The sequence below is a fragment of the Eptesicus fuscus genome, chromosome 7 (assembly GCF_027574615.1).
Source record: "Eptesicus fuscus isolate TK198812 chromosome 7, DD_ASM_mEF_20220401, whole genome shotgun sequence".
Classification (NCBI taxonomy): Eukaryota; Metazoa; Chordata; class Mammalia; order Chiroptera; family Vespertilionidae; genus Eptesicus; species Eptesicus fuscus.
In genome coordinates, this window is record NC_072479.1 from 18,872,325 (window position 1) to 18,894,759 (window position 22,435).

At 43.3% G+C, this 22,435-nt stretch overlaps 2 protein-coding genes across 4 annotated transcripts in view; one reads left to right on the forward strand and one right to left on the reverse strand.

The window, feature by feature from the left end:
• C7H12orf4 (chromosome 7 C12orf4 homolog) overlaps window positions 1-4,462 on the reverse strand; it is a 62,912-nt gene extending 58,450 nt beyond the window's left edge. For 2 of the 3 annotated variants that reach the window (XM_028148534.2, XM_008143747.3), the window contains exons 1-3: window positions 4,294-4,462; window positions 2,629-2,823; window positions 224-369 (exon numbers count right to left, since the gene is read on the reverse strand). In XM_028148534.2, the coding sequence (XP_028004335.1) occupies window positions 224-369; window positions 2,629-2,823; window positions 4,294-4,375 (423 nt within the window). In that variant the 5' untranslated portion in view covers window positions 4,376-4,462. Of the gene's footprint in view, window positions 1-223; window positions 370-2,628; window positions 2,832-4,293 lie in introns of all 3 variants that reach the window. The other variant, XM_028148533.2, reaches the window with a different exon arrangement.
• Window positions 4,463-4,673: 211 nt separating this feature from the next.
• RAD51AP1 (RAD51 associated protein 1) overlaps window positions 4,674-22,435 on the forward strand; it is a 31,848-nt gene continuing 14,086 nt past the window's right edge. The window contains exons 1-6 of the mRNA XM_028148536.2: window positions 4,674-4,826; window positions 7,907-7,956; window positions 13,201-13,348; window positions 17,988-18,091; window positions 20,620-20,706; window positions 21,223-21,372. Of these exons, the coding sequence (XP_028004337.2) occupies window positions 4,810-4,826; window positions 7,907-7,956; window positions 13,201-13,348; window positions 17,988-18,091; window positions 20,620-20,706; window positions 21,223-21,372 (556 nt within the window). The 5' untranslated portion in view covers window positions 4,674-4,809. The remainder of the gene's footprint in view (window positions 4,827-7,906; window positions 7,957-13,200; window positions 13,349-17,987; window positions 18,092-20,619; window positions 20,707-21,222; window positions 21,373-22,435) is intronic.

Consider the following 22,435-nt stretch of genomic DNA (forward strand, 5'->3'; position numbering starts at 1 on the left):
CATCTTCCCCTGGTGGTCAGTGCGCGTCATAGCAACTGGTCAGATGGTCAGACACTTAGCATATTAGCCTTTTAAATATGTAGATATTACATGTTATGGAATAACTTTTTGTAATTAGAGAAAAAAGGATTCTACAACTGTTTCAATATTATCTTAGCAATTTAAAAATCCTCATCAAAGTCCAGAATATCCTTGAAATTTACAATCTGATCTATATTCTTACCTCAGCATAAGCTTTGGCCCATGTACTTGCCAGATGATGTAAATCTACTTCACCTGATTTCACAGCTTCCAGCGATGCTTCAGCCTCTCTATCATAATCTCTGAGGGATTCTCCTTCTATAAACTGGATCAGAGCTTCTTTTAAGTCTATAACAGGGTCAAGAAATGCTATCATCAGCAAAATCCAGACAAAAACAGGAAACCAATGTCAAATTTATTTTATCAAGTACAATCTATATAATAAAGAGGTAATATGCTAATTGGTCCTAATGGTGTCACAGTCACGACCAGGCTGCGTGTGCACAGGAGCTGGTGGGCGGGGATGGGGGCGGGGACTTGCGCCACTGGGACATGAGGCTGCTGCAGGTGGCAGCCCCCACCCCGGTCGGAAGCGCGCGCAGGCCCTTGGTGCCTCCCGGCCTGGAGTGGGGCGTCAGGATGGGGGCGGGCCTCGGCAGAGAGCTCTCAGCACTCCTGCGTCAGGGTGCAGAGGGAGAGCACATAGGCCGTTAGGGGGTTTAGGCCAGGAGGGGAGAGCAGATAGGCAGTTACTGGGATCAGGCCAGCAGGGGACAGCAGTTAGGCAGTTAGGGGAATCAGGCCAAGAGGGGAGAGCAGTTAGGGCCATCAGGCCGGCAGGTGAGTGCTTAGGAGCCAGTGATTCTGGATTGTGAGAGGGATCCCAGATTGGAGAGGGTGCATGTCAGGCTGAGGGGAACACCCCCCCCATGCACAAATTTTGTGCACCGGGCCACTAGTGTCTAAATAAAATAAAATAAGCTTAGGGGTTCATTTATCTACTTCATAACCATTTTTCTTTTTTAAAAAAATCTTTATTGTTGAAAGTATTACATATGTCCTCTTTTTTCCTCTATCGATCCCCTCCAACCCTCCCCCCTCAGGCCCTCACCACCCTACTGTTGGCGTCCCTGGATTATGCATATATACATATAAGGTCTTTGCACAACCATTTTTCTTTACTATTACAGGTTACTGCAAGGACAATGGTCAAAATTCTTGACTCATGTATAGCCTTGATACTAGTTTGAAATGGTAATTTCTTAAGCTTGTTGTTTCAGTTTGAAACTGAGTTGGTAAAATCACATACAGGAAAACTTCTACAGATTTCAAGGGTTTGAAGGTTACTGTATTTATTTTTTTATTTATTTTTTTAAAATATATTTTATTGATTTTTTTACAGAGAGGAAGAGAGAGGGATAGAGAGTTAGAAACATCGATGAGAGAGAAACATCGATCAGCTGCCTCTTGCACACCCCCTACTGGGGATGTGCCTGCAACCAAGGTACATGCCCCTGACCGGAATCGAACCCGGGACCCTTGAGTCCGCAGGCCGACGCTCTATCCACTGAGCCAAACCGGTTTTGGCAAGGTTACTGCATTTAAATGAAAAAGTTTCCTATATATGTATTGTTACATTCTTTGAATTTGAAGAAATTGAATAATTAGTGTATTAATACTGATGTAATTCAGATGCTATATAAATCCAATTTTAGAGACAATACTTAAAAACTAATATAATGGAAAGAGCACCGGGATAGAAGTCAGTGTGCCTGTGTTCTGGTGTGGGCTCTGTCCACCACGTTACTTTAAACCAGTGGCATGCGTCAGAATCCCCTGGAGGGCTTACTGAAGTAGCTTGCTGCATGCTACCCGGAGTTTCTGATTCAGCAAGAATGGGGTGGGGCTCAAGAATGTGCAATTCTAACAAGTTTCCAGGTGATGCTACTGCTCCTGATCAGGGAACAACTTTTGAGAACCACTGCCTTAGGCAAATATTTTAACCTTTTTATTTGCAGATTTCCTTTACCTGTACAATGAAAGTTTCTAGGTTCTCTAACTCTAACTTTCTATGATCCAACACATTCTCAATTAAATTGTTTTCTTCATCTGTGAGGTAGGACATAGGCTTTTTAAATGGTTTAATATAAATGACTTTATGGAATTAATTTAGGTAAGCAAAAATTATTCAACGACTTATATTCCTTCTCTTCCATGACATTTCAGGAACTGATAACCAGATCATTAAAGGGGCAATGCATTTAGCAATATAATTCTATAATATAATAACTGACAGCTGAAATGCCTTATGAATCCACCCAACTAAGTTAAGAGGTTAAAAGTTCTATTCCAGACTTTGTAACTAGTTTTTCATTATACGATTTAATTTTTATACTAACCTGCCTTATCAACAACTACAAGAGTTATAGGAAAAATCACTAAATAAAACAAAGGTCTGGGGAATCTTTTTATTCTTAAAAGCAGTTAAACACTTTATATTTTATGGCTCTTTCCAATGCTTCTTAGTTTTATGCTTTCTAATATGAAACTTTTAATGTCAGAGACTCTAGATAAGCAATAAAGTAGTATTAAAAAATCAGTCCTCACCTTTTTCTATAAAGCATGGCAAGCTGTGCAGTAGCATCAGGCGTCCATGTAAGTAACTGGCATTCTCTTGAACAGGAAATTGGAGGGGCACCCTCAGTTCTAAGCACTGACTTCCTATTTTGAATTTATACACAAATTCCCTCTCTTGGTTGCAGAATCTTTCTCTGTTTTTCTTCATCTTCTTTGGCAGGATATCTAGAGAACTAACAAAAAAGCACATTATAAGTCCATAAAAACATGATACACCACATTATTGTTCTACGACTTCCAAGAAAATATTCCACTACTCAGAGATTTTATTTGTGTGGCTCGAAGCCAATTATTCTAGTTTTTCCTACTTTTATCCTTGTGTTTTCATCTTTGTGGTGAAAATGAAGAGCATCTTTTAAAAATGAGGACAGTTTCTTTTAAGCTTTATTTAAGGAAAAATATGCCCATAGAGAACTTTGCATTTCTAGGCAGGATTCTCAAGAACAAAAAAAAGAACAGGGAGAAAAGAGCAGAGAGGAGTCTGAGGAAGAGATGCATAGGTGGGATAACAGAAGGATAATAGCATTTATGAAACAGTTGGTGAATACAAAATCAAAGAAACAGCACAGCCGGCTTGGTTCAGTGGTGGAGCATCGACCTATGAACCAGGAGGTCACAGTTAGATTCCTGGTCAAGGCACATGCCCAGGTTGCGGGCCCCATCCTCAGTGTGGGGCTTGCAGGAGGCAGCCAATCAATGATTCTCTCTCATCATTGATGTTTTTATATCTCCCTCTCCCTTCCTCTCCGAAATCAATAAAAATATATTTTTAAAAAATCAAAGAAACAGATCAGGGACAAAGAAGTGATCTTGGAATTCTTAGATGTTGTATGAGATCAGATTGGGGGTAGAGGGAAGGGAGATGGGTGTTGGAAAGATTTTCATGTGGGAAGAAGATACACAGAAAATATAAAATATCCCACAAGGCAAACCGGATGCTGTTCAAAAAGAAGAAAATCTAGTAACACAGAGTAAGAATCAACATCCTGTAAAGGTTTGTCAGCCTCCTTCCTAGACTTATAGTCTCTAGGCTTTTCCGCATCAAATCAGTTCTTACACTACTCTGGGACAAAACAGAATACGACACAAATCACAGTACTCTTTCCAAGTAGATACCTTGTTATTTACCTGCTTAAAACACTTGTATAACATTCTATTGGCCCAAGTGCATGAAATTCGTGCCTGGGGGGGAGGGAGTGTCAACCCAGTTTACAATGCCTCTGCTTATATCTCCAGGCTTTTTCCTCACCAGCACCTGCACCTGCACCCCTCTTCCCAAAGACACAAATTTGCTGAATGCTTTACCTTTACCTAGAACACTCGTTCTGCTCTTCTTTCCTTGGCTAAATATTTTTGGTAAATAATAACCATTAGCTTTAATTTCAATCGGTTCAACATTTAGACTTGTTCCCTCTCCCCACTTTTTTTTTTTTTTTTTTTTAAATAACGTCGGGGTGAAATAAGAAAAGGATTCCCGTGCAAAAATGGGATGGAAGGGGAGGACAGGATCGAACTCATTCCATCAACAGCGGAGATTCTGAGGGCAGACTGCGGGGCCTCGCAGCTCCAGCCGACCGAGGAGGTATAGCAGCTCTATTAGGGGGGTTCATTCTGAAGGGGCATCCCTGCTCTTACCTCTGGACTCAGCTCCCCAAGAGCCGAAGTCCGAAGGGTCCGCACTCGGGGACCTGTCAAGAAGCCGCGGCACAGGGAACATCAGCTGACCTACTGACTGCAAATCCGCCAGCAAATCCGCTTCAGCCGATTCGCCCGCCACCTCTTCCTTACCTGCCACCCCGTAGAAAATTCCCCGATCTAAGTGCCCCCTTGTCCCACCATGTACCAATGTAGTCATTCAAAAACTGTGAGAAGGTGTATTTCAGAGTCCGCGCAAAAGCCACCTTCGTGGCGAAAGCGTAGCGGCCAAGAACAAACTTGGCTCCGGTGGCCCGGAAGCGGAAGGGCTCCGGCTGGAGAAGGGAGGGAGCACTCTGCTCTCGACGCGTGCGCTTGCGCAAGGATGGCCGGGGATCATTGGAGGACTGGTGGCGGGGGGCGGAGAGCTCGCGTCCGGATTTGGGCGGGAATTGAAACCGCCTCTGCTGCCTACCAGAACTTGATAGCTGCAAATATCCAGCCTGGAAGGGAGCCATGGTGCGGCCTGTGAGGTGAGGCGTTCAGGACGTCCGGCGGGGATGGGGAGAAAGAGCAGGAAGATGCCGTAGACCCGAGGGCCCAGTAGAACGGAGGTAGCGACGGTGGGTGGGATTGACAGTTACTGGAAAACTCCCATCCTCCTCTGAGCTCCCCCCCCCACCCCCCCAATTCCTCAGAAGTACCCTCTCCGTTTCTGTCTCCTTGCCTCCCTTCGTAGCCGCCGCCCTTTCTTTTACCCACCCCATTCCAATAAGACCTTGTTGTGGTAGCATTGGATCAGCGCTTTGCATCTCACCGAGCTCCTACTTATGTGTTATTTCATTTGTTCATCACTATAGTTCTTTGGTATCCCTGTTTTATCGATTTGAACTAGGCGTAAAAGCCAATTAACCCAAGTCACAAAGCTAGAGAGTGGCAGGATTACCCTCACACCTCTGCCACCTGGCTCCAGATCCTCTGTGCTTTCCCTTCTAGTATTTGGAACGATTCCTCTACTTAACAGTTGAGAGCTAGGGTCAGCCATTCATTAAGTAAAGTTATGGAATATATTTACTTCTATGCATTACTGTACTAGGTGCAGGAGGTTACATTCTAGTCACGGGGTGAGGTTAGGGGGCCAAACATAAACATGGACATGTGAGAAAGAGTGAGGAGGAAAGCCTTGATTTCAATAGGGTAATTAGGCTGTGCCTCTCTGAGGAGGTATTACAAGAACTGAGGAAGGACTACAAGAAGGATGTAGCCAATGAAAATCTGGGGCAAACCAGGGAACAGAGCCAAGGCCCTGAGCTTGACCGTGTGTGAGGGACAGAAAGAAGGCCACCAAAGTGGTAGCATTAGCAAGCAGTGGGGAGAATTGTAGGGGATTAGGTCAGAGAAATAGGTAGGGACCAGAGCAGGTGGGCCTTGTAGGCTTTAGAAAGGAGTTTGGATTTTATTTTAAGTGCAATGGGAAGTCAGTAGTTTTAAATAGGGGAGAGGAATCTAATTTTGGCTCTTTAATATAGTTGACTGGTGGAGAATGAATGGGAGACCAGGTAACCAGAAGGGGAGCAGGAAAACCAGTTAGGAGGCTATTATAGCATTGAATACTGGTTTGGATTAGGGTGTTATTATCCGTGGACATGGAATGGGACAGATGAATTTGGGATGTATTTTGGAGGTACTGTTGCCAAAACTTGCTGAGGAAGTTGATGTGGAGGTAAGGGAAAAAGAATCATGGATGATTTTACAATATTTTTGGTCTGAACTACTGAATATCTTTGTACTAGTGAGGTGGGGAAGACTAAGAAAAGGAACAGGGTCAGGAAGTGTGGGGCTCAGGAGTTCTGTTTTGGCCTGGCCAGTGTGGCTCAGTGGTTGAGCATTGACCTATGAACCAGGAGGTCACAGTTCAATTCCCAGTTGACGTTTATGCCCGGGTTGTGAGTTCGATCCCCAGTGTGTGCAGGAGACATCTAATTAATGATTCTCTCTCATTATTGATGTTTCTATCTCTCCCCCTTCCTCTCTGAAATCAATAGAAATATATATTTTTTAGAAAGAGTACTGTTTTCAGCATGTTAAGTTTAACATACAAGTAGCAAAGATTTGTGGACTCCACGTCCCTGAGACGTTCTCAGGAGGTCTATGAGGTTAAAATTATTTTCATAATAATACTAAGCCATTACTTGCTGTTTTTATTTTATCTTTTTAAATATATTTTATTGATTTTTTTACAGAGAGGAAGGGAGAGGGATAGAGAGTTAGAAACATCGATGAGAGAGAAACATTGATCAGCTGCCTCCTGCACACTCCCCACTGGGTATGTGCCCACAACCAAGGTACATGTCCTTGACCAGAATCGAACCTGGGACCCTTCAAGTCCGCAGGCCACCGCTCCATCCACTGAGCTAACCCGGTCAGGGCACTTGCTGTTTTTAATTGCTCTGTCATTTGCACTGCAATGGTGGTCAAAGGGCTGGTGCCTTAGCACAAATCAAGGCAATGGCACCAAACTGTGGGAGTAGTCATTGTATTCCTTATTGCTACACATTCAGAGTAAAAAATAAATAAAAAATAGAAAATGCCAGTTTCACTTAAGAGTGTGTTTGATGAATCAGTAAGAATTATATTATTACTAGGGGCCTGGTGCACGGATTTGTGCAACAGTGGGGTTCCTCGGCGTGGCCTGAGGGGATCAGGCCACAGCAGGTGGCTGGGGAGGATCCCGAGCCCGGGCCTGGTGCCACGCCACTCTTGCTTATCCCGGCCGAGCTGCGCCTGCTGCGAGCTTGTGCCCAGTTAGTCCCTATCGGGAGAGGCTCACACCGCCGCAGTGGCACTCACCAGTGTAGCAGCACTTCCACTGTGGGAGCCCACTGATCACCCCGGGGCAGCTCCTGTGTTGAACGTCTGCCCCCTGGTGGTCAGTGCACATCATAGCAACTGGTCGAATGGTCAACCAGTCGCTTAGGCTTTTATATATATAGGTAGTTCAACCATTGAGCATACTTTTTAAAAATATTTTTTTATTGATTTCAGAGAGGAAGGGAGAGGGACAAAGAGATAGAAACATCAATGATGAGAGAAAATCATTGATTGGCTGCCTCCTGCACACCGCACACGGGGGATCGAGCCCACAGCCTGGGCATGTGCCCTGTCAGGGAATCTAACTGCAACCTCCTGGTTCATAGGTCTAAGCCCAACCATTGAGCCATACCAGTCAGGCTGAGCATACTTTTTTTTAAGTGTTGATTTTATTTGACTATTATTCAGTCTCAGAATTTCTATATTTAGCTCTCAAATTCTTTAATTCCAAAGAGTAGGAGAGTAACAAGAATACTCTTCATTTTAATATTCTGTATAAGGAAATTAGAAGCACACACAGAACACTTCTACAATTGTCTTAAGGAAAACCGTTTGTAAGATTGAGTTGTGAGATGAACTAGTCTCTTTTTCATAGAAAACTGTTTTTACTTAAAAGAGCAACTGACATACTAGGTCATTCACACTTGGGAATTTGGCAGAAGACCATTTCATTTAGTGCCTAGAGTAAGGAAATTATTTTTTTCACATTTGTGTAAATGACAAATTTCTGTGTTGGTTATAGGAATAAGAAGCCAGTCAATTACTCACAGTTTGAGAACTCCGAAAGCGATGGTATGTAGAGATTCTTATTTTGTTTAAAGTTTTTGGAAATTTATTTCCTCAGAAATGTATAAATGTATATATATGTGTGTATATACTAGTATATGTATATTACCCAATTGCATATGAGGTAGGTCTGGAAATGTAATTTTCTAAGCATTTGGGATAATTATGCTGATAATACATTGATGAGAATTATGTAGGTAAGTGATAAATGAGAGGGCTAGGTAAGGTAGTTCTTTAGGTCAAAACTACTACAAGTCCCTGTTTCTCAAAGTGAGGTTTGACTCCTCACTTTGGAGGATAGACTGGTTTTTTGTTGTTGTTGTTGTTGGTTTTTTTTTTGAGACACTGCTTTTTTTTTTTTAGATACAAATGTGTTACAGAATATGATGGGAAATTCCCATTAATTGTATAATAAAACAAGACCTTGAAGAAAGGTTAGGCTTAAACTATGCCCTATTTACTTATCTCTCCTGTTAAGGGAATTTTAGTAAAACACAGACACAGACCACAGTGAACAGTGTGGTGATAAGCAGAGGGGAAGAGAGGTGGGGGCTAGGTAGAAGTGGGTAAGGTGGGGGGGGAATGGGGACGGGAAGAGACTGCTTGGGGTGATGGGCTCATGATGCAGTGTGCAGATTATGTTTTATTGAGCTGTACATTTAAAACCTGTATGATTTTGCGAACCAGTGTCATCCCAATAAATTTAATTAATAAAAAGTGTTTGATAAATATGGGGTTAGACTACATTATACTTTGAAGCAGGTTTTATACTTCTCAGACCATAAGAGATTTTTGTGAATCAAATACTTAGTAACTCTGAGGTTTGAAGGAATCTTTATTTTGGGATTTTTTTGTGTTTTTTTTGTCTTGGGCATAACCTTAACTGGGTCTAAGACTTAGGAGAAAATAATATAGAATACTGGAGCCCCGGTGCACAAAATTCATGCACGGGTAGGGTCCTTAGGCCTGGCAGGCGATCAGGGCTGATTGGGGCCTTTCAGCTGCTGGCCAGGGCCTCTCTTCCCCAGCTGCCTGCTGGGGCCTCCCTTCCCTGGCTGCTGGCTGCCGACCAGGGCCTTCCTTTGTTCCGCACCGCCCTCTGGTGGTCATTGCACATCATAGTGAGGGATCAGTCTCCCGGTCAAACTCCCGAGGGGATTCTTTGTATATTAGCCTTTTATATGTATACTAGAGGCCCGGTGCATGAAATTCGTGCATGGGCAGGGGGTGTCCCTCAGCCTGGTCTTCACCCTCTCCAATCTGGGACCCCTCGGTGGATTCCTGCGGGATCGGGCCTAAACTAGCAGTTGGACATGCTTCTCACAATCCAGGACTGCTGACTCCTAACCACTCGCCTGCCTGCCTGATTGACACCTAACTGCTCCCTTGCTGGTCTGATTGCCCCCAACTGCCCTCCCCTGCTGGCCTGATCGCCCCTAAGGCTTTTATTAGTGTAGATAATATACACATTCAAATGTAAAGATGTATCAGGCCAGCAGGGAAGGCCTATCATGCAAGAGTAGGCCTTTCTTCCCCCGGCTGCCAACACCGGCTTCCCTCTGGCACCCAGGAGGGGCTCCCCTTGCAGCCCTGGCTTCGTCTGGAAGGATGTCTGGTCTAATTAGCATATTACTCTTTTATTATTATAGATATACTAAAGGCCCGATGCACGAAGATTCGTGCAAGAATGGGCTTTCCTTAGCCTGGCTGCCGGCACCGCCTTTGCTCCGTCCCAGAGCTGCTTTTCCGCCTTCCCACGCTGCCTAGAGGCCCGGAGAGGCTGGGGCAGTGCAGAACGCCCCAGCCACTCGGCACCTGCGTATGCAAATTAACCCACCATATTTGTTGGGTTAATTTGCATACTCACTCCTGATTGGCTGATGGGTATCACTAAGGTACTGTCGATTTGCATCTTAATCTTTTATTAGTGTAGATAAAATCTCAGGGCATTTGCTTGAAATTTCTTGAAGCAAACAATAGAAGTCAATTGCAAAGCTCTGAGAATCCCAGAATGTCCGAACTTTGATGGCATTACATTGCTAGGTTGAAGTCCTTGACCTGCCCAAACTGCAGTTTCCATTCTGCATTAGCTGTACTCCTTCCTCACCTTTGCTTGTTTCAGAATGGCAGCTTGCAGATAATTGTCAAGGTCTCCTAGAAAGTGCCTAGACTGGAGCGGCATCCACTTTCCTTTGAAGATGCACACATACCATTTTGTCTCATTTCCAGCTCCTTCTTTCACCATCTAGTATTTTTGGGATGGTCGTCCACTACCACACGCCCAGCTTTCAGAGCTGAAGAGAAGCTTTCCACCCAGACAATTGTGGATTCAGACTTTGAGTCTACCTCTCCTTATCTGGAAAATAAAGTTTAAAAAAAGCACACATCTATTTTATAACGTTCTAACATGTCTAATGTGTGAATGATGCTTAAAGGTGACGGATCCGTACAATAGCAAAGAGCTTATCCTTTTTGGGCAAGTCTGGTTTTCAGGGAGTCAGGCCCTTTAAGGGGCCGTCACCCTAGTTCCCTATGCGAATCGTCCTGCCTGTCCTGGTGTGGGAGGCAGCGGCCCTCTAACCTGGAACTGACGGCCACGCTCCACCAGCGCCGACAATCTGCATCCTGGAAGGAGCGAGCCTGTGGCGTGTGAACGAGTGAGTGAAAGCAGCTTCGCCCACAGTTGGCAGGCGCAGCTGAAGCCTGCTGTTCCCTGCCTCTCTCTCCATGGAATTCCTCCAGAGGAGGCAGGCAAGCTGTGTGTGGCCACGCTTCTCTTTGCACGTCCGTTACCCAAATAGGGGCTCCCCACTCCCCACCGCCTGCGCCCCTACGTGGGCTGGGCATTCCATCCGCACACAGCGCCCCGCTGCGGCGCCCAGACTGGATGTAGCATCCCCATCCCGCTCCCATCGCTGGGGCGACCCAGGACGCCAAGCCTTCCCGCTGGCTCTGCTGCCAGCTCCGTGGCTCTGGCCGGTGCCACCATCTTTGTCATGTCAATTTGCATATTCCCTCCTTATTGGCTGTGGGTGCCACCATCTTTATCGCAAAGTGATGGTTAATTTGCATATTACTCTTTTATTAGATAAGATCCTATCTAATAAAGAGGAGATATGCTAATTAACCATCATGCCCTCACAAAGATGGCGCTCCCACAGCCAATAAGGAGGGAATATGCTAATTGACTGCCATGCCCTCAAAGATGGCGGCACCCACAGCCACAAGATGGTGGCACCCAGACCCCTCAGTCCCGCCGGGGCGGCAGGTGCGTGGCATGGCTGGGCCCGCCCCCAGGCGTGTCTGGCCACTCTGCATGCCTGCCTCCGGAGTCCCCTAGTCCCCTCAGCCCCCCAGCTGCCCAGGGCTGGCCTGAGGTGCAGGCAAGCCACCAATGGCGCTGCCCAGCTGCCCAGGACCGCCCAAGGCTCAGGTAACCAAGGCTGGCCGAGGCTTGTGCTGCAGGCAGTGGCAGCAGCAGAGGTGTGATGGGGTGTTGCCTTCCCCTGATTGCCAGGTCGCCTCCCACCCCTGAGGGCTCCCGGACTGTGAGAGGGGGCAGGCCGAGCTGGGGGACTCCCCCTGCAGTGCATGAATTTTCTTGCACTGGGCCTCTAGTATATAGATAAAATCCAAGCAACCTGGAATGGCGGAACAACCGATTGCTATGACTCACACTGCAGTGGCCAACCGGCTCGATGGGGGCCCTGATCAGCCCCCAACCTCTCATGGCCCCTCACCCCAGCTGGCCCTGCCCCCGATTACTTCCCACCCCAATTGGGGTTGGGGCCGGCCAGCCAACTGCCCGTGGCCCCTCCCCCTGCCCAGCCCTGCCCGATAGGCCCCCATCAGACCGGCCAGCTGGACCCCACCCATGCACAAATTCGTGCACTGCGCCTCGTATATAGATAATTTGTAGCTTTTTATCACTCTCATCTATCTCACACCAAATATTTATAAATTGCTGGTTGTGTTCCAGACATTATAGGGTACGTATGGGGACAAGTCACAAGTATTATATTCCTGCCTGAGGAAGCATAATATATACAGCATCCTATCTAATAAAAGACTAATATGCAAATTGACCGTCACTCCAACACACAAGATGGCTGCCCCCATGTGGACACAAGATAGCCGCCCCAAGATGGCCAGCAGGGCAGGGCAGTTGGGAGGGACCAGGCCTGCAAGGGAGGGCAGTTGGGGGTGATCAAGCCTGCAGGGAGAGCAGTTAGGGGTGACCAGGTCGGCAGAGGAGGGAAGTTGGGGGCGACCAGGCCTGCAGGGGAGGGCAGTTGGGGGAAACCCAGGCCTACAGGGGAGAGCCGTTGGGGGGAACCAGGCCTGCAGGGGAGGGAAGTTGGGGGGGACCAGAGCAGCAGCGGAGAGCAGTTAGGGGTGATGAGGCTGGCAGGGGAGGGCAGTTAGGGGTGACTGGGTCAGCAGGGGAGGGCAGTTGGGTGGAACCAGGCCTGCAGAGGAGGGAAGTTGGGAGGGACCAGGCCGGCAGGGGAGGGCAGTTAGGGGTGACCAGGCCAGCAGGGGAGGGCAGTTAGGGGTGACCAGGCCAGCAGGGGAGGGCAGTTAGGGGCAATTGGGCTGGCAGGGGAGCAGTTAGGCATCAATCAGGCTGGCAGGGGAGTGTTAGGGGATGATCAGGCTGTCAGGCAGAAGCAGTTAGGGGCAATCAGGAAGGCAGGTAGGCGAGCAGTTGGGAGCCAGCAGTCCTAGATTGAGAGGGATGTCCGACTGCCCGTTTAGGCCCGATCCCGGTAGGACATCCCTCGAGGGGTCTCAGATTGGAGAGGGTGCAGACTGTGCTGAGGAACACACACACCCATGCACGAATTTCGTGCACCGGGCCTCTAGTATATTAATAAATACTAAGGTATATTATTAAGACTACATGTACCCTGAAAGTATGCATGCATGTGTCATGTGTAAGTTTAAAAGCTACAGCAGCAGTTTTATGTTGAGTGCAACAGAGATAAACCAGCTTTTTAGTGAATTGGTTTTTGATAGATTGACATTTTGATAAATAAAGTTCACTAAAACAAAATTAAACATGAGTGAGAATAAAGACAAATAATATGCCAACAATATTTTTTAAATTGCGGAAATTAAATAATTTGCTTAACCTTATAATTTGAACAAACATGATAATGAATTTCAACTGCTAAGAAAATAATTTTATTTATTTCTTACTTAGAAAAAGCGATTTTATATATTCTTTTATTTTTAATTCACACATAGTAGATGATGATGATTTTGTTTCTGCAACTGGACCTTTAAATAAGAAATCCAGAACACCAAACGAGTTAAAACTAGAAAAACCAAAACCCAAATTGAAGAATCTCCAGAAGGAAGACATCCCATTACAAGAGAAAACTCCTAAAAAAAGGTGAGAGGTAAGACATGCAGTAAATATATGACATTAATTTAAAAGAGAAACAGATGAAATAAGCCAGTCGGAGAAAGATAAATGTCACATGATCTCACTCATTTTTGGAATATAATGAACAACATAAACTGATGAACAAAAATAGAATCACAGACATAGAAGCATCAAACAGACTGTCCAACCTATGAGGGAAGGAGGGGCGGGGGTGAGGAGGTAAGAGAACAACCAAAAGACTTGTATGCATGCATATGAGCATAACCAATGGACCCAGACAGTAGGGGGGTGAGGGCATGTGCTGGAGGGTGGGAGCGGCCTGGAAGAGGTCATTGGGGGAAAAAGGAGACTCATGTAATACTTTAAGTACCGTAATAAAGAATTTAAATTAAAAAGAGAGAGAGAAACAAATTCGAACTCTTGGTTTAAATGAGAGCTTGAACAGAGTCATAGGTATGATTTTATTTAGTGCCTGTAGGAGAACAGGGTTGTACTGTTACTCGCTTTCTGACTTAAAAAAAATTCATAGCCCTGGCTCGGTGACTCATTTTGGTTGAAATGTCATCCCATACACCAAAAGGTTGCAGGTTCAATTCCCAATTCCCCATCAGGGCACATACCTAGCTTGTGGGTTTCATCCCTGATCAGGGCACATAAGGGAGGCAACCAGTTGATGTTTCCCATTTACATCAATGTTTCTCTCTCTAAAAATCAATAAAGCATATCCTCAGGTGAGGATTTAAAAAACAAAAAACTTTTTAAAAAGTAATTCACAAGTATGTAAGCAAATATCCATTTAAATATTAAGATAATCATACTTACAAAGTTTGGTGGTTATAGCTTACTTTTTTTTTAAATTTCTTTATTGTTTAAAGTATTACTTATGTGTCCTCATCCATCCATTAACCTCCCCAACGAACCCCCCCACTCATGTCCTCACCCCCCTGGTGTTCATGTCCATTGGTTAGGCTTATATGCATGCATACAAGTCCTTTGGTTGATCTCTCCTCCTTTCGCCCACCCTCCCCTAGCTTCCCTTGAGGTCTGGCAGTCTGACCTATGCTTCTCCGCCTGCACTGCGGAAACCTGACTTCCGTGTGCGCTTGCCCAGAATCAAAGTCAGATGGCACTGCCGCCCTGCATTGGCTCCAGGTTTGGTCGCCGGATTGTGTTGCGGGGAGCAGATTCCAGTCTCTCAAATTCCAGTAGCAGCGCTGAGGTCCACGGCACGCTCTCTCAATCTCAAATTCCCCGAAGGGGAGCTGTGCCCTGCGTGCGCTCTCAACCTCAAATTCCCCAAAGGGGAGCTGCGTCCTGCGCGGGCTCTCAAGTTCAAATTCCCCACAGGGGCATTGTAGCTCGAGCGAGGGGCGGGTCTATCAGTTATTACGGCGCTATCTGCGAACCTGCGATGAGGGGGATAGGCTCTTTGACTCACAGAAATCTGCTGCAGGGAAGTCTGGATTCTTGTTGTTCGTTGGTCTGAAGCTGTGGTCGCAGTTCTCTGTCCCCAGTGGCTGCAGGGTCCTGGTTTGTGTCTGAGACCAGGATCCTAGTCTCAAGCAGCTGTTTCTCAAGATGGCATGGTCTCCGTGCCCGCACCGGCCGCCCAAAAGTGTCTGCTTTGTGCGTGGGGCTCCGCTGTCTAAGACTGCCCGGTTTGGCAGCCCCTTGGAGGACCTGCAGAATTTAACTGTCCTAGCTCATACACACACACACACACACACGTCTACACTCTCCTCTATGGGTTCCTCACTCTCTCACTCTCTCCCTCCCTACCTTCCTGCCAGTCGCCATCTTGATTCTTCCTCTGTTTTCGGTTATAGCTTACTTTTATAGGACCTTGTACCTGTCTCTGAAGCCCTCAAGCCTTACAAGACTACTTTGTTTAAAATTATATTTGTAAGGACAGTTTTATAAAATTTAAAAACAGTTTTCAGCAGATAAAAGATATTTTCTTTTTACATTGTTAAGAATTGTTCAACAGTGAGAAAATCCTACAGTTTCTGTACTATTTCTGGAATTCCATTAGTTAGTACCAAGAGAGAGTGAGGGAAGTCCTGAGGGGCTCAAAACATGTTGTATGGAGAGTAGAAGGCCATAAGAGGAATATTGACACATGGAAAATGAGGCATGTGATGGTTTATTGCTACAAGTATGAGAAAAGTTAATTATCAAAGAGAAATGTAGCCCATGTCATTCTCTTTACCTTTTTCTCTCTCTTATTTTTGTTTTGTTTCTATTTTTGAGCTTCTTGGACTACATTTTAAATATAGTGAAAAAAAACAACCCACAACTGGGAGATAAAATTATATAATTGATGAGGGACTTGTACCCAGAATATTTAAAGAGCTCTTACAACTCAACAATAAAAAGACTAATAATATAATTTAAAAAGTGGGCAAAAGATTTGAGTAGACATTTTTCAAAAAAAGATACAGAAATGACCAATAAGCACATGAAAAGATGCTCAACATCCTTAGTCATCAGAGAAATGCAAATCAAAACGACAGTGAGATAATACTTCACACCCACTAGAATGGCCATAATTAAAAAGAAAGACAATAACAAGTGTTAAGGAGGATGCAGAGAAATTAGAACTCTCGTACATTGTTGCTGAGAATATAAAATGGTACACCTACACTGGAAGAGAGAGTAACAGTTTCTCAAAATGTTAAACACAAAGTTACTACATGACCAGCCTAGGCATATACCCAAGAGAAATAAAAACCTGACTGCACAAAAACCTGTACGTGAATCTAGCAGCATTATTCAGAATAGCCAAAAAATAGAAGCAATTCAAATGTTTATCAACTGATGAAAAGATAATGTGATATATTCATACAGTGGAATACTATATTTCACAACAAAAATGAAGTAGTGATATGTACTATTCATGGATGAACCTTGAAAACATTATGCTGATGAAAATAAACCAGATACAAAAGGCCACATATTTTATGATTCCATTAACACAAAGTGTGCAGAATAGACAAGTCCATAAGAACAGAAAGTAAATTAGTGTTTGTCAGGTGCTGGGTAGAGGTAAATGGGGAGTAGATACTAATGTATACAGGGTTTCTTTTTTGAGGTGATAAAAAAGTTATGATGGTTTTACAACTGTAAATACACTAAAAACTGCTGAATTGTACACTTTAAAAGGATGAATTTTATGCTATGTGAATTACATCTCAATAAAGTTGCTATTTAAAAAAAAAATTTCTTGAAGATATATTCCAGTATTTCCTCCTTCATGCAATCTTTCCTTATCTGTTTTTTATTTCTTTTCCTCTTACACATCATAGCACTTTTCGCCATCTTGAATAGGAAACATAATAATCTGCTCATGTGGGATAATTTATAAGTATGTCTTATTTCCTCACCCTCATTAATTGCAGACTCCTTGATGGTACAGCAAACCCTTGATTTTTCAGACCTCGATTTAACAAACTTCAGATTTAACAGACAAAATTTCTGATCTGTATGTGTCATATGTGCAAATGAACACTTTGTTAGTTTTAAAATGCTTTTAACCAAGATTTGCTCATAATTAAAATAACAGGTTAATTTTTATTATTAATTCACTGTTATTTTTAACAAATTTTAGTGAATAGGCCATATGTTAGACAAAACTGTAGCAATTTCACGGACATAAATAAATACTACATATGTACATCTTTAGTCTATATATTTAAATCTAAGAGTCACCACTTGTAAACAGTGTTCAGGGAATGATTAGCTCGTGATCACATGGTATTTCTCGAGGAAATTGGCTCTATTGTCCCGGGGTGTGACTTTCTGCAGTAGTTTTAATGTGTGCAGGCTGATGTTCCCATATGTGCTGAGCCACACCCCAGCCGTGTACATTTGTTTACTCGCAGTGACTGGTGAGTGCACACATTTACTAGACCTATCCAGTATAAATTTAAACTTACAGTAAACATACAAAATACTTTTCTGTGAAATTAAACTTTTCATACATACTTAATTTTAATTACACAAACACGTCTACCTAAGTAAAAACAGGTAAACTAATTTGTCAATTTTTTAACATACCCATTCAGAAAACCTACTTTATTGTATAATGGACTTTCAGTTTTAATGGATACCCCCTCACCCGAATTAGTCTGTTATATCGAGGTGTTGCTGTACTTTTGTATCCTATCTAGTGAAGTGCCTCATACACAGTACTTGTAAGTACTTGGTGAAATATTTGTTAAAGTCTAGATTGGGAGGAGGAACAAATTAAATATTTTTACACTAAATATAAGACCTAAAAGAGCTAAGGAAGTGTGGGTGAGGTCACCAAAGATTTTTAAGTGGAAATTATGTTTGAGCCAAGTCTTTATTCTGTGTTGAGCAGGTGCTTCCCACCTGAGTGGAACTAGTGGAAAGGACAGACAGTAAAAGGAAACAGTAAGTGCACAGCACATGCTGCTCCTATTTCAAATCTCTTCTGATAGATAGAAAATGACATTGGGACATTTTAGAAGTCATCCTTAAAGGTCGATTATGGTCATAATTATTGTTTAAAAACATTTTTGTAAGTTAGCCACTCTTAAATAGTAATTCAGGAAAACCTCAAATTTTTCAGTTTGAGATCAATAATTTTAAAAACTCAATATTATTTGTGTGTCTACTCTAGGATCGCTTTAGATGACAAACTCTACCAGAGAGACTTACAAGTCGCACTGGCATTATCAGCGAAGGAACTTCCAACAGTCACCATTGATGTGGAGAGTTCTCAAGGTGAAAGTAACTTTATTTTCTATATATTTATTTCCATAAGGTTCGTATTGCTTTTGTAATAATTTCTTTGGATGAGCCTTCACAGAGAAAATAAATTTCAATACTTTGGACTATAAATAGTGCAATTTGCAGAGGGTATAATTGGGTTCAATTGTTTATTCTGTTGCATACATCTCATTCATAGATACATCTCTGCTTAACACCCAAAATAAACTTGATGACGTGGACTATGCACTCAGATGTTCAAATGACATCTTTATATACAGTGAAAATTTCATTTTTTGATCAAATGAATTGATCTATACAATCCTAACAATCTACCTCCTTTCTCAAAACTCAAATTAGTTAAACATGACCTAATGATAGTAATTTTTATTATTTAAAAAGGTTAACAGTATTAATTTGTTTAGCAAGCTCAGTAGACTTAAAGGATTTATGGTTTCTGGATTTCTCTGGAGTTTTCTCCTTTGATTTTCCTGGCAACTGCAGCAGGTGGCAATATTGATATTTTGGAGAGTCAGAAATCATTATTGCTGTTTGAGACATTCAGACTTCTAAAATAATTTTGGATTGCCCTACTTGGTTTGGCTCAGTGGATAGAGCATCAGCCTGCAGACCGAAGGGTCCCGGATTCAATCCAGTAAAGGGCACATGCCCCGATTGCAGGCTTGATCCCCAGTAGGGAGTGTGCAGGAGGCAGCCAGTCAATGATTCTCTCTCATCATTGATGTTTCTATCTCTCTCTCCCTCTCCCTTCCTCTCTGAAATCAATAAAAATTTATTTTAAAAATGATTTTGGATTACATTGTTTTGGCTTAACTTCCTTTATGTTGGAGGATATTTTTTAGCCTATTAGTTTATGTAAGGGTATAGATTTTTAATCACTATCACTTTCTATTTGAAAATAAATGAGACAGTGTTGACTAGTGGGCCTTTTAGTAATCAGGAATCAAAGAAACTTAAAACGTTGTCATATATCTGAAATTGAAAAAGTGAAATTCATCTCCTATAAGAGATTGTAGAATGTATAGCAGGTATTCCTTGGAAGTACCACTTCTCATAGAATGACATACGTTATAGCACTGCAATTTAACAGTACCAATTATCATGACTTAAAGTTCTCTTAAAATACTTTAGATCGTTTAAGGTTATTATAATGATTGAAGAGTCTTTATGCTAGTGAAAACATGGATATGCCTACACAGATATAATTGTTAATATAGTTAATACTAGAGGCTCAGTGCATGAAATTCGTGCATGGGGGGAGGAGGGGGATGGAAGTCGCCTCAGCCCAGCCTGAACCCTCTCAATTCTGGGACCCCTCAGGGGATGTCTACCTGCCGGTTCAGGGATCGGGCCTAAACTGGCAGTCAGATATCCCTCTCACAATCCGGGACTGCTGGCTCCTAACTGCTCACCTGCCTGCCTGCCTGCTCGCCCCTAACTGTCCCCCCTGCTAGCCTGATCACCCCTAACCACCTCTGCCTGCCTGCTCGCCCCTAACTGCCCCCCTGCCAGCCTGATCATCTCTAACTGCCTCTGACTGCCAGACTGATCGTCCCTAACTGCCCCTCCCTGCAGGCCTGGTCGCCCATAACTGCTCAACTGCCTGCCTGCCTGATCGCCCCTAACTGCCCCCCCCCCGCCATCCTGGTCACCCATAACTGCCTCCCCCCCCACTGGCGTGGTCACCCCCAGCTGCCCTCCTTGCTGGCCTGGTTGCCCCACGCAGCCTGCTGTTCAGTCATTCGGTCATCCCTCACTAACCCCTCTGCCAGCCTTGTCACCCCACGCAGCCTGTGTTTGGTCGTCCATCGGTTGTTTCGGCCATGACAGCCCCTGGCTTTTTATAGATTAGGATTTATTGACTGTTTCCTATGTACTGGGCATTACAACAAGCAATTTTCATATGTGATTGACACTTAATCCCACATAATAACCTCATTTAATTCCCACACTATTTAAAAAAATTTTTTTAATCCTCACTTGAAGACACTTTCTCCATTGATTTTTAGAGAAAGTGGAAGAGAGAAGGAAAGACAGAAAAACATCTATGTGAGAGAAACACATCAACTGGTTGCCTCCTGTACGGGCCCCGATCAGGGCCTGGGCTGGGTAGAACGCTGCAACCGAGGTACATGCCCTTGATCGGAAACAAACCCGGGACCTTTTGGACCACAGGCTGATGCTCTATCTACTGAGCCAAACCGGCCAGGGCAATTGCCACACTATTTTTATCTCCATATTATAGATGAGGAAATTAAGTCTTAGAGAGGATAAGCAACTTTCCCCTGGTGATATAGCCAGTTTAATTGGTAGAGCCTGACTTTGAACTTAAGTCTGATTAACTCTGATTTCAGAGGCCAAACTCCTAACACTATGCCTGCCTCTCCAAGTAAAGTGCTAGTCTGAGTTTGGATCACTTATATGTATCTGGATGCTATTACATTCAGCTCTAATCTTCCTACTTCTAGACATTGGTTGATTAAGGTACATCTGTTTTTTTCTTATCTATTCCTTATATTTAGGCAGTGAAAAACATGACAATAGTGAAAGAGAAACAATGGATAAGTCTCCCCATATCTCCAATTGCAGTGTAGCCAGTGATTATTTAGGTAAGTTTTTTTTACATTGATAATATTTGTTTATTACAACAATGCTATTTTTCTACCTTGTATTTTAATTCCTGAAGCTGTAGCTAGAACCAAGGTCTTTAATTTTGTCAAGGTTCTCTTCATCTCTCTTTGTTTCTTTCTGTTTTGGTTTTCTTCTCTCTTACTGTAGATCAGTTTGGTCCCTGGTGAAGGGTCAGGAGTACCTACTCATAGCTTCTAATAAACAGCAGTTGTCCACTGAAGAAAGAGGCTGTATCTTCCCAGCTTCAGTTTGGAAATTCTTGGGGAAAGACTCTCTCATTTTGGGTTCTTGACTTATTCTTAAACCATACTCTGTTGTCAGGAGACAGATGTGTTATGATTGGCTCAGTTTGGGCTCTCTGGTGTATTACGAGAAGCAGGGAAAGGATGAAGCTGAGAAAATTAAAACAGCAGATGTAATTGGAATCTATTCTCGCTTCTGTAAATATTGCCTGTCACAAAAAGTTTTCCATTGATTTTTATGCCTGCCTGAAGATTTGGATAAGATTACTGAGGAAGATGATGTTCATGGTGCTCAAGGGAGAAGAAAAGCAGCATCTAAAGCTGTGGTACAGCAGAGGAAGATTCTTTTGGAAGGCAGTGATGGCGACAGTGCAAATGACTCCGAACCAGACTTTGCAACTGGTAAGTTACATCCTACCTCCAAATTCCATGGAAATTCAGTAAAATGTTCTTAGAGACCATTAATGTATGTAAAGTGCTGTGCTAAATACAAACTTGAGGAACACACAGGACAGCTGAATTCAGCTTTGGTATTTGGGGGGAAAGCTTTACCTGGAGATGACCTGTAGGCCATGCCTTAAAAATGGAGTAGCATTTAGGCAGACTAAAGAGGGAAAATAGCATTTCTGACTGATAGGCATAAATAGTGGGATAGACAAGTGCATGTACCAGAGTTCAGTGAGGCCTGCAGGGGAGAATGTCATAGAAGAGGCTCGAGAGGCAGGCAGGCACTGACTTACAGAGCATCTCAGACCCATTCCAAGAAGTGTAGACTTCTTTCTGTAAGTAATAGGAATTAATGAAATATTTTGGATAGAAGTGATATGAAATCTATATTTTATTATGACAGTTGTTTTCAGACTCATTCAGAAAGTAGGGTAAATGGGAAGGCAGAGTAACCTTGATAGTACATCATGACATTAACTAAAGATTAAAATGAATAATTCCATCAATTTATTCTAAATCAGATGCTATGGTTTGATAGATTTGAACATGCTGTTGACAAATAATAAATGATAAACAATAACAGATTTGCTAATCAACAGTTATTCCACAAATATTTCAGTGCCTATTATGTGCACTATATTGTAGACATCAGAGATACAGCAGTGAAAAACAAATCCCTTTAGGAGCTTAAATTTGAGTGAGGGGAATGGACAATAATCAAATATGGTAAGTTCTTACTTAAAGCGAAATGATGTAAAGTAAAACCAATTTTACCATAGGCTAACTGATATAAACAAGAGTTAAGTTTCTGTAGCATCTCAACATTATAACAAAACGACGTTGAACAAAACAATGTGATTCGAGACCTGCTATACATAATGTGTCCAGTGCCACCATAGCAGAGCCATGAAGAAGAGAAAGGCAGGGTAGAGCCAAGAAATATGCCTTTTTAACCAATTCCTGCCCTTCTACATGACAGGTAATCCCAGAGCAGGTGGTCTATGGATCTTACTTTGAG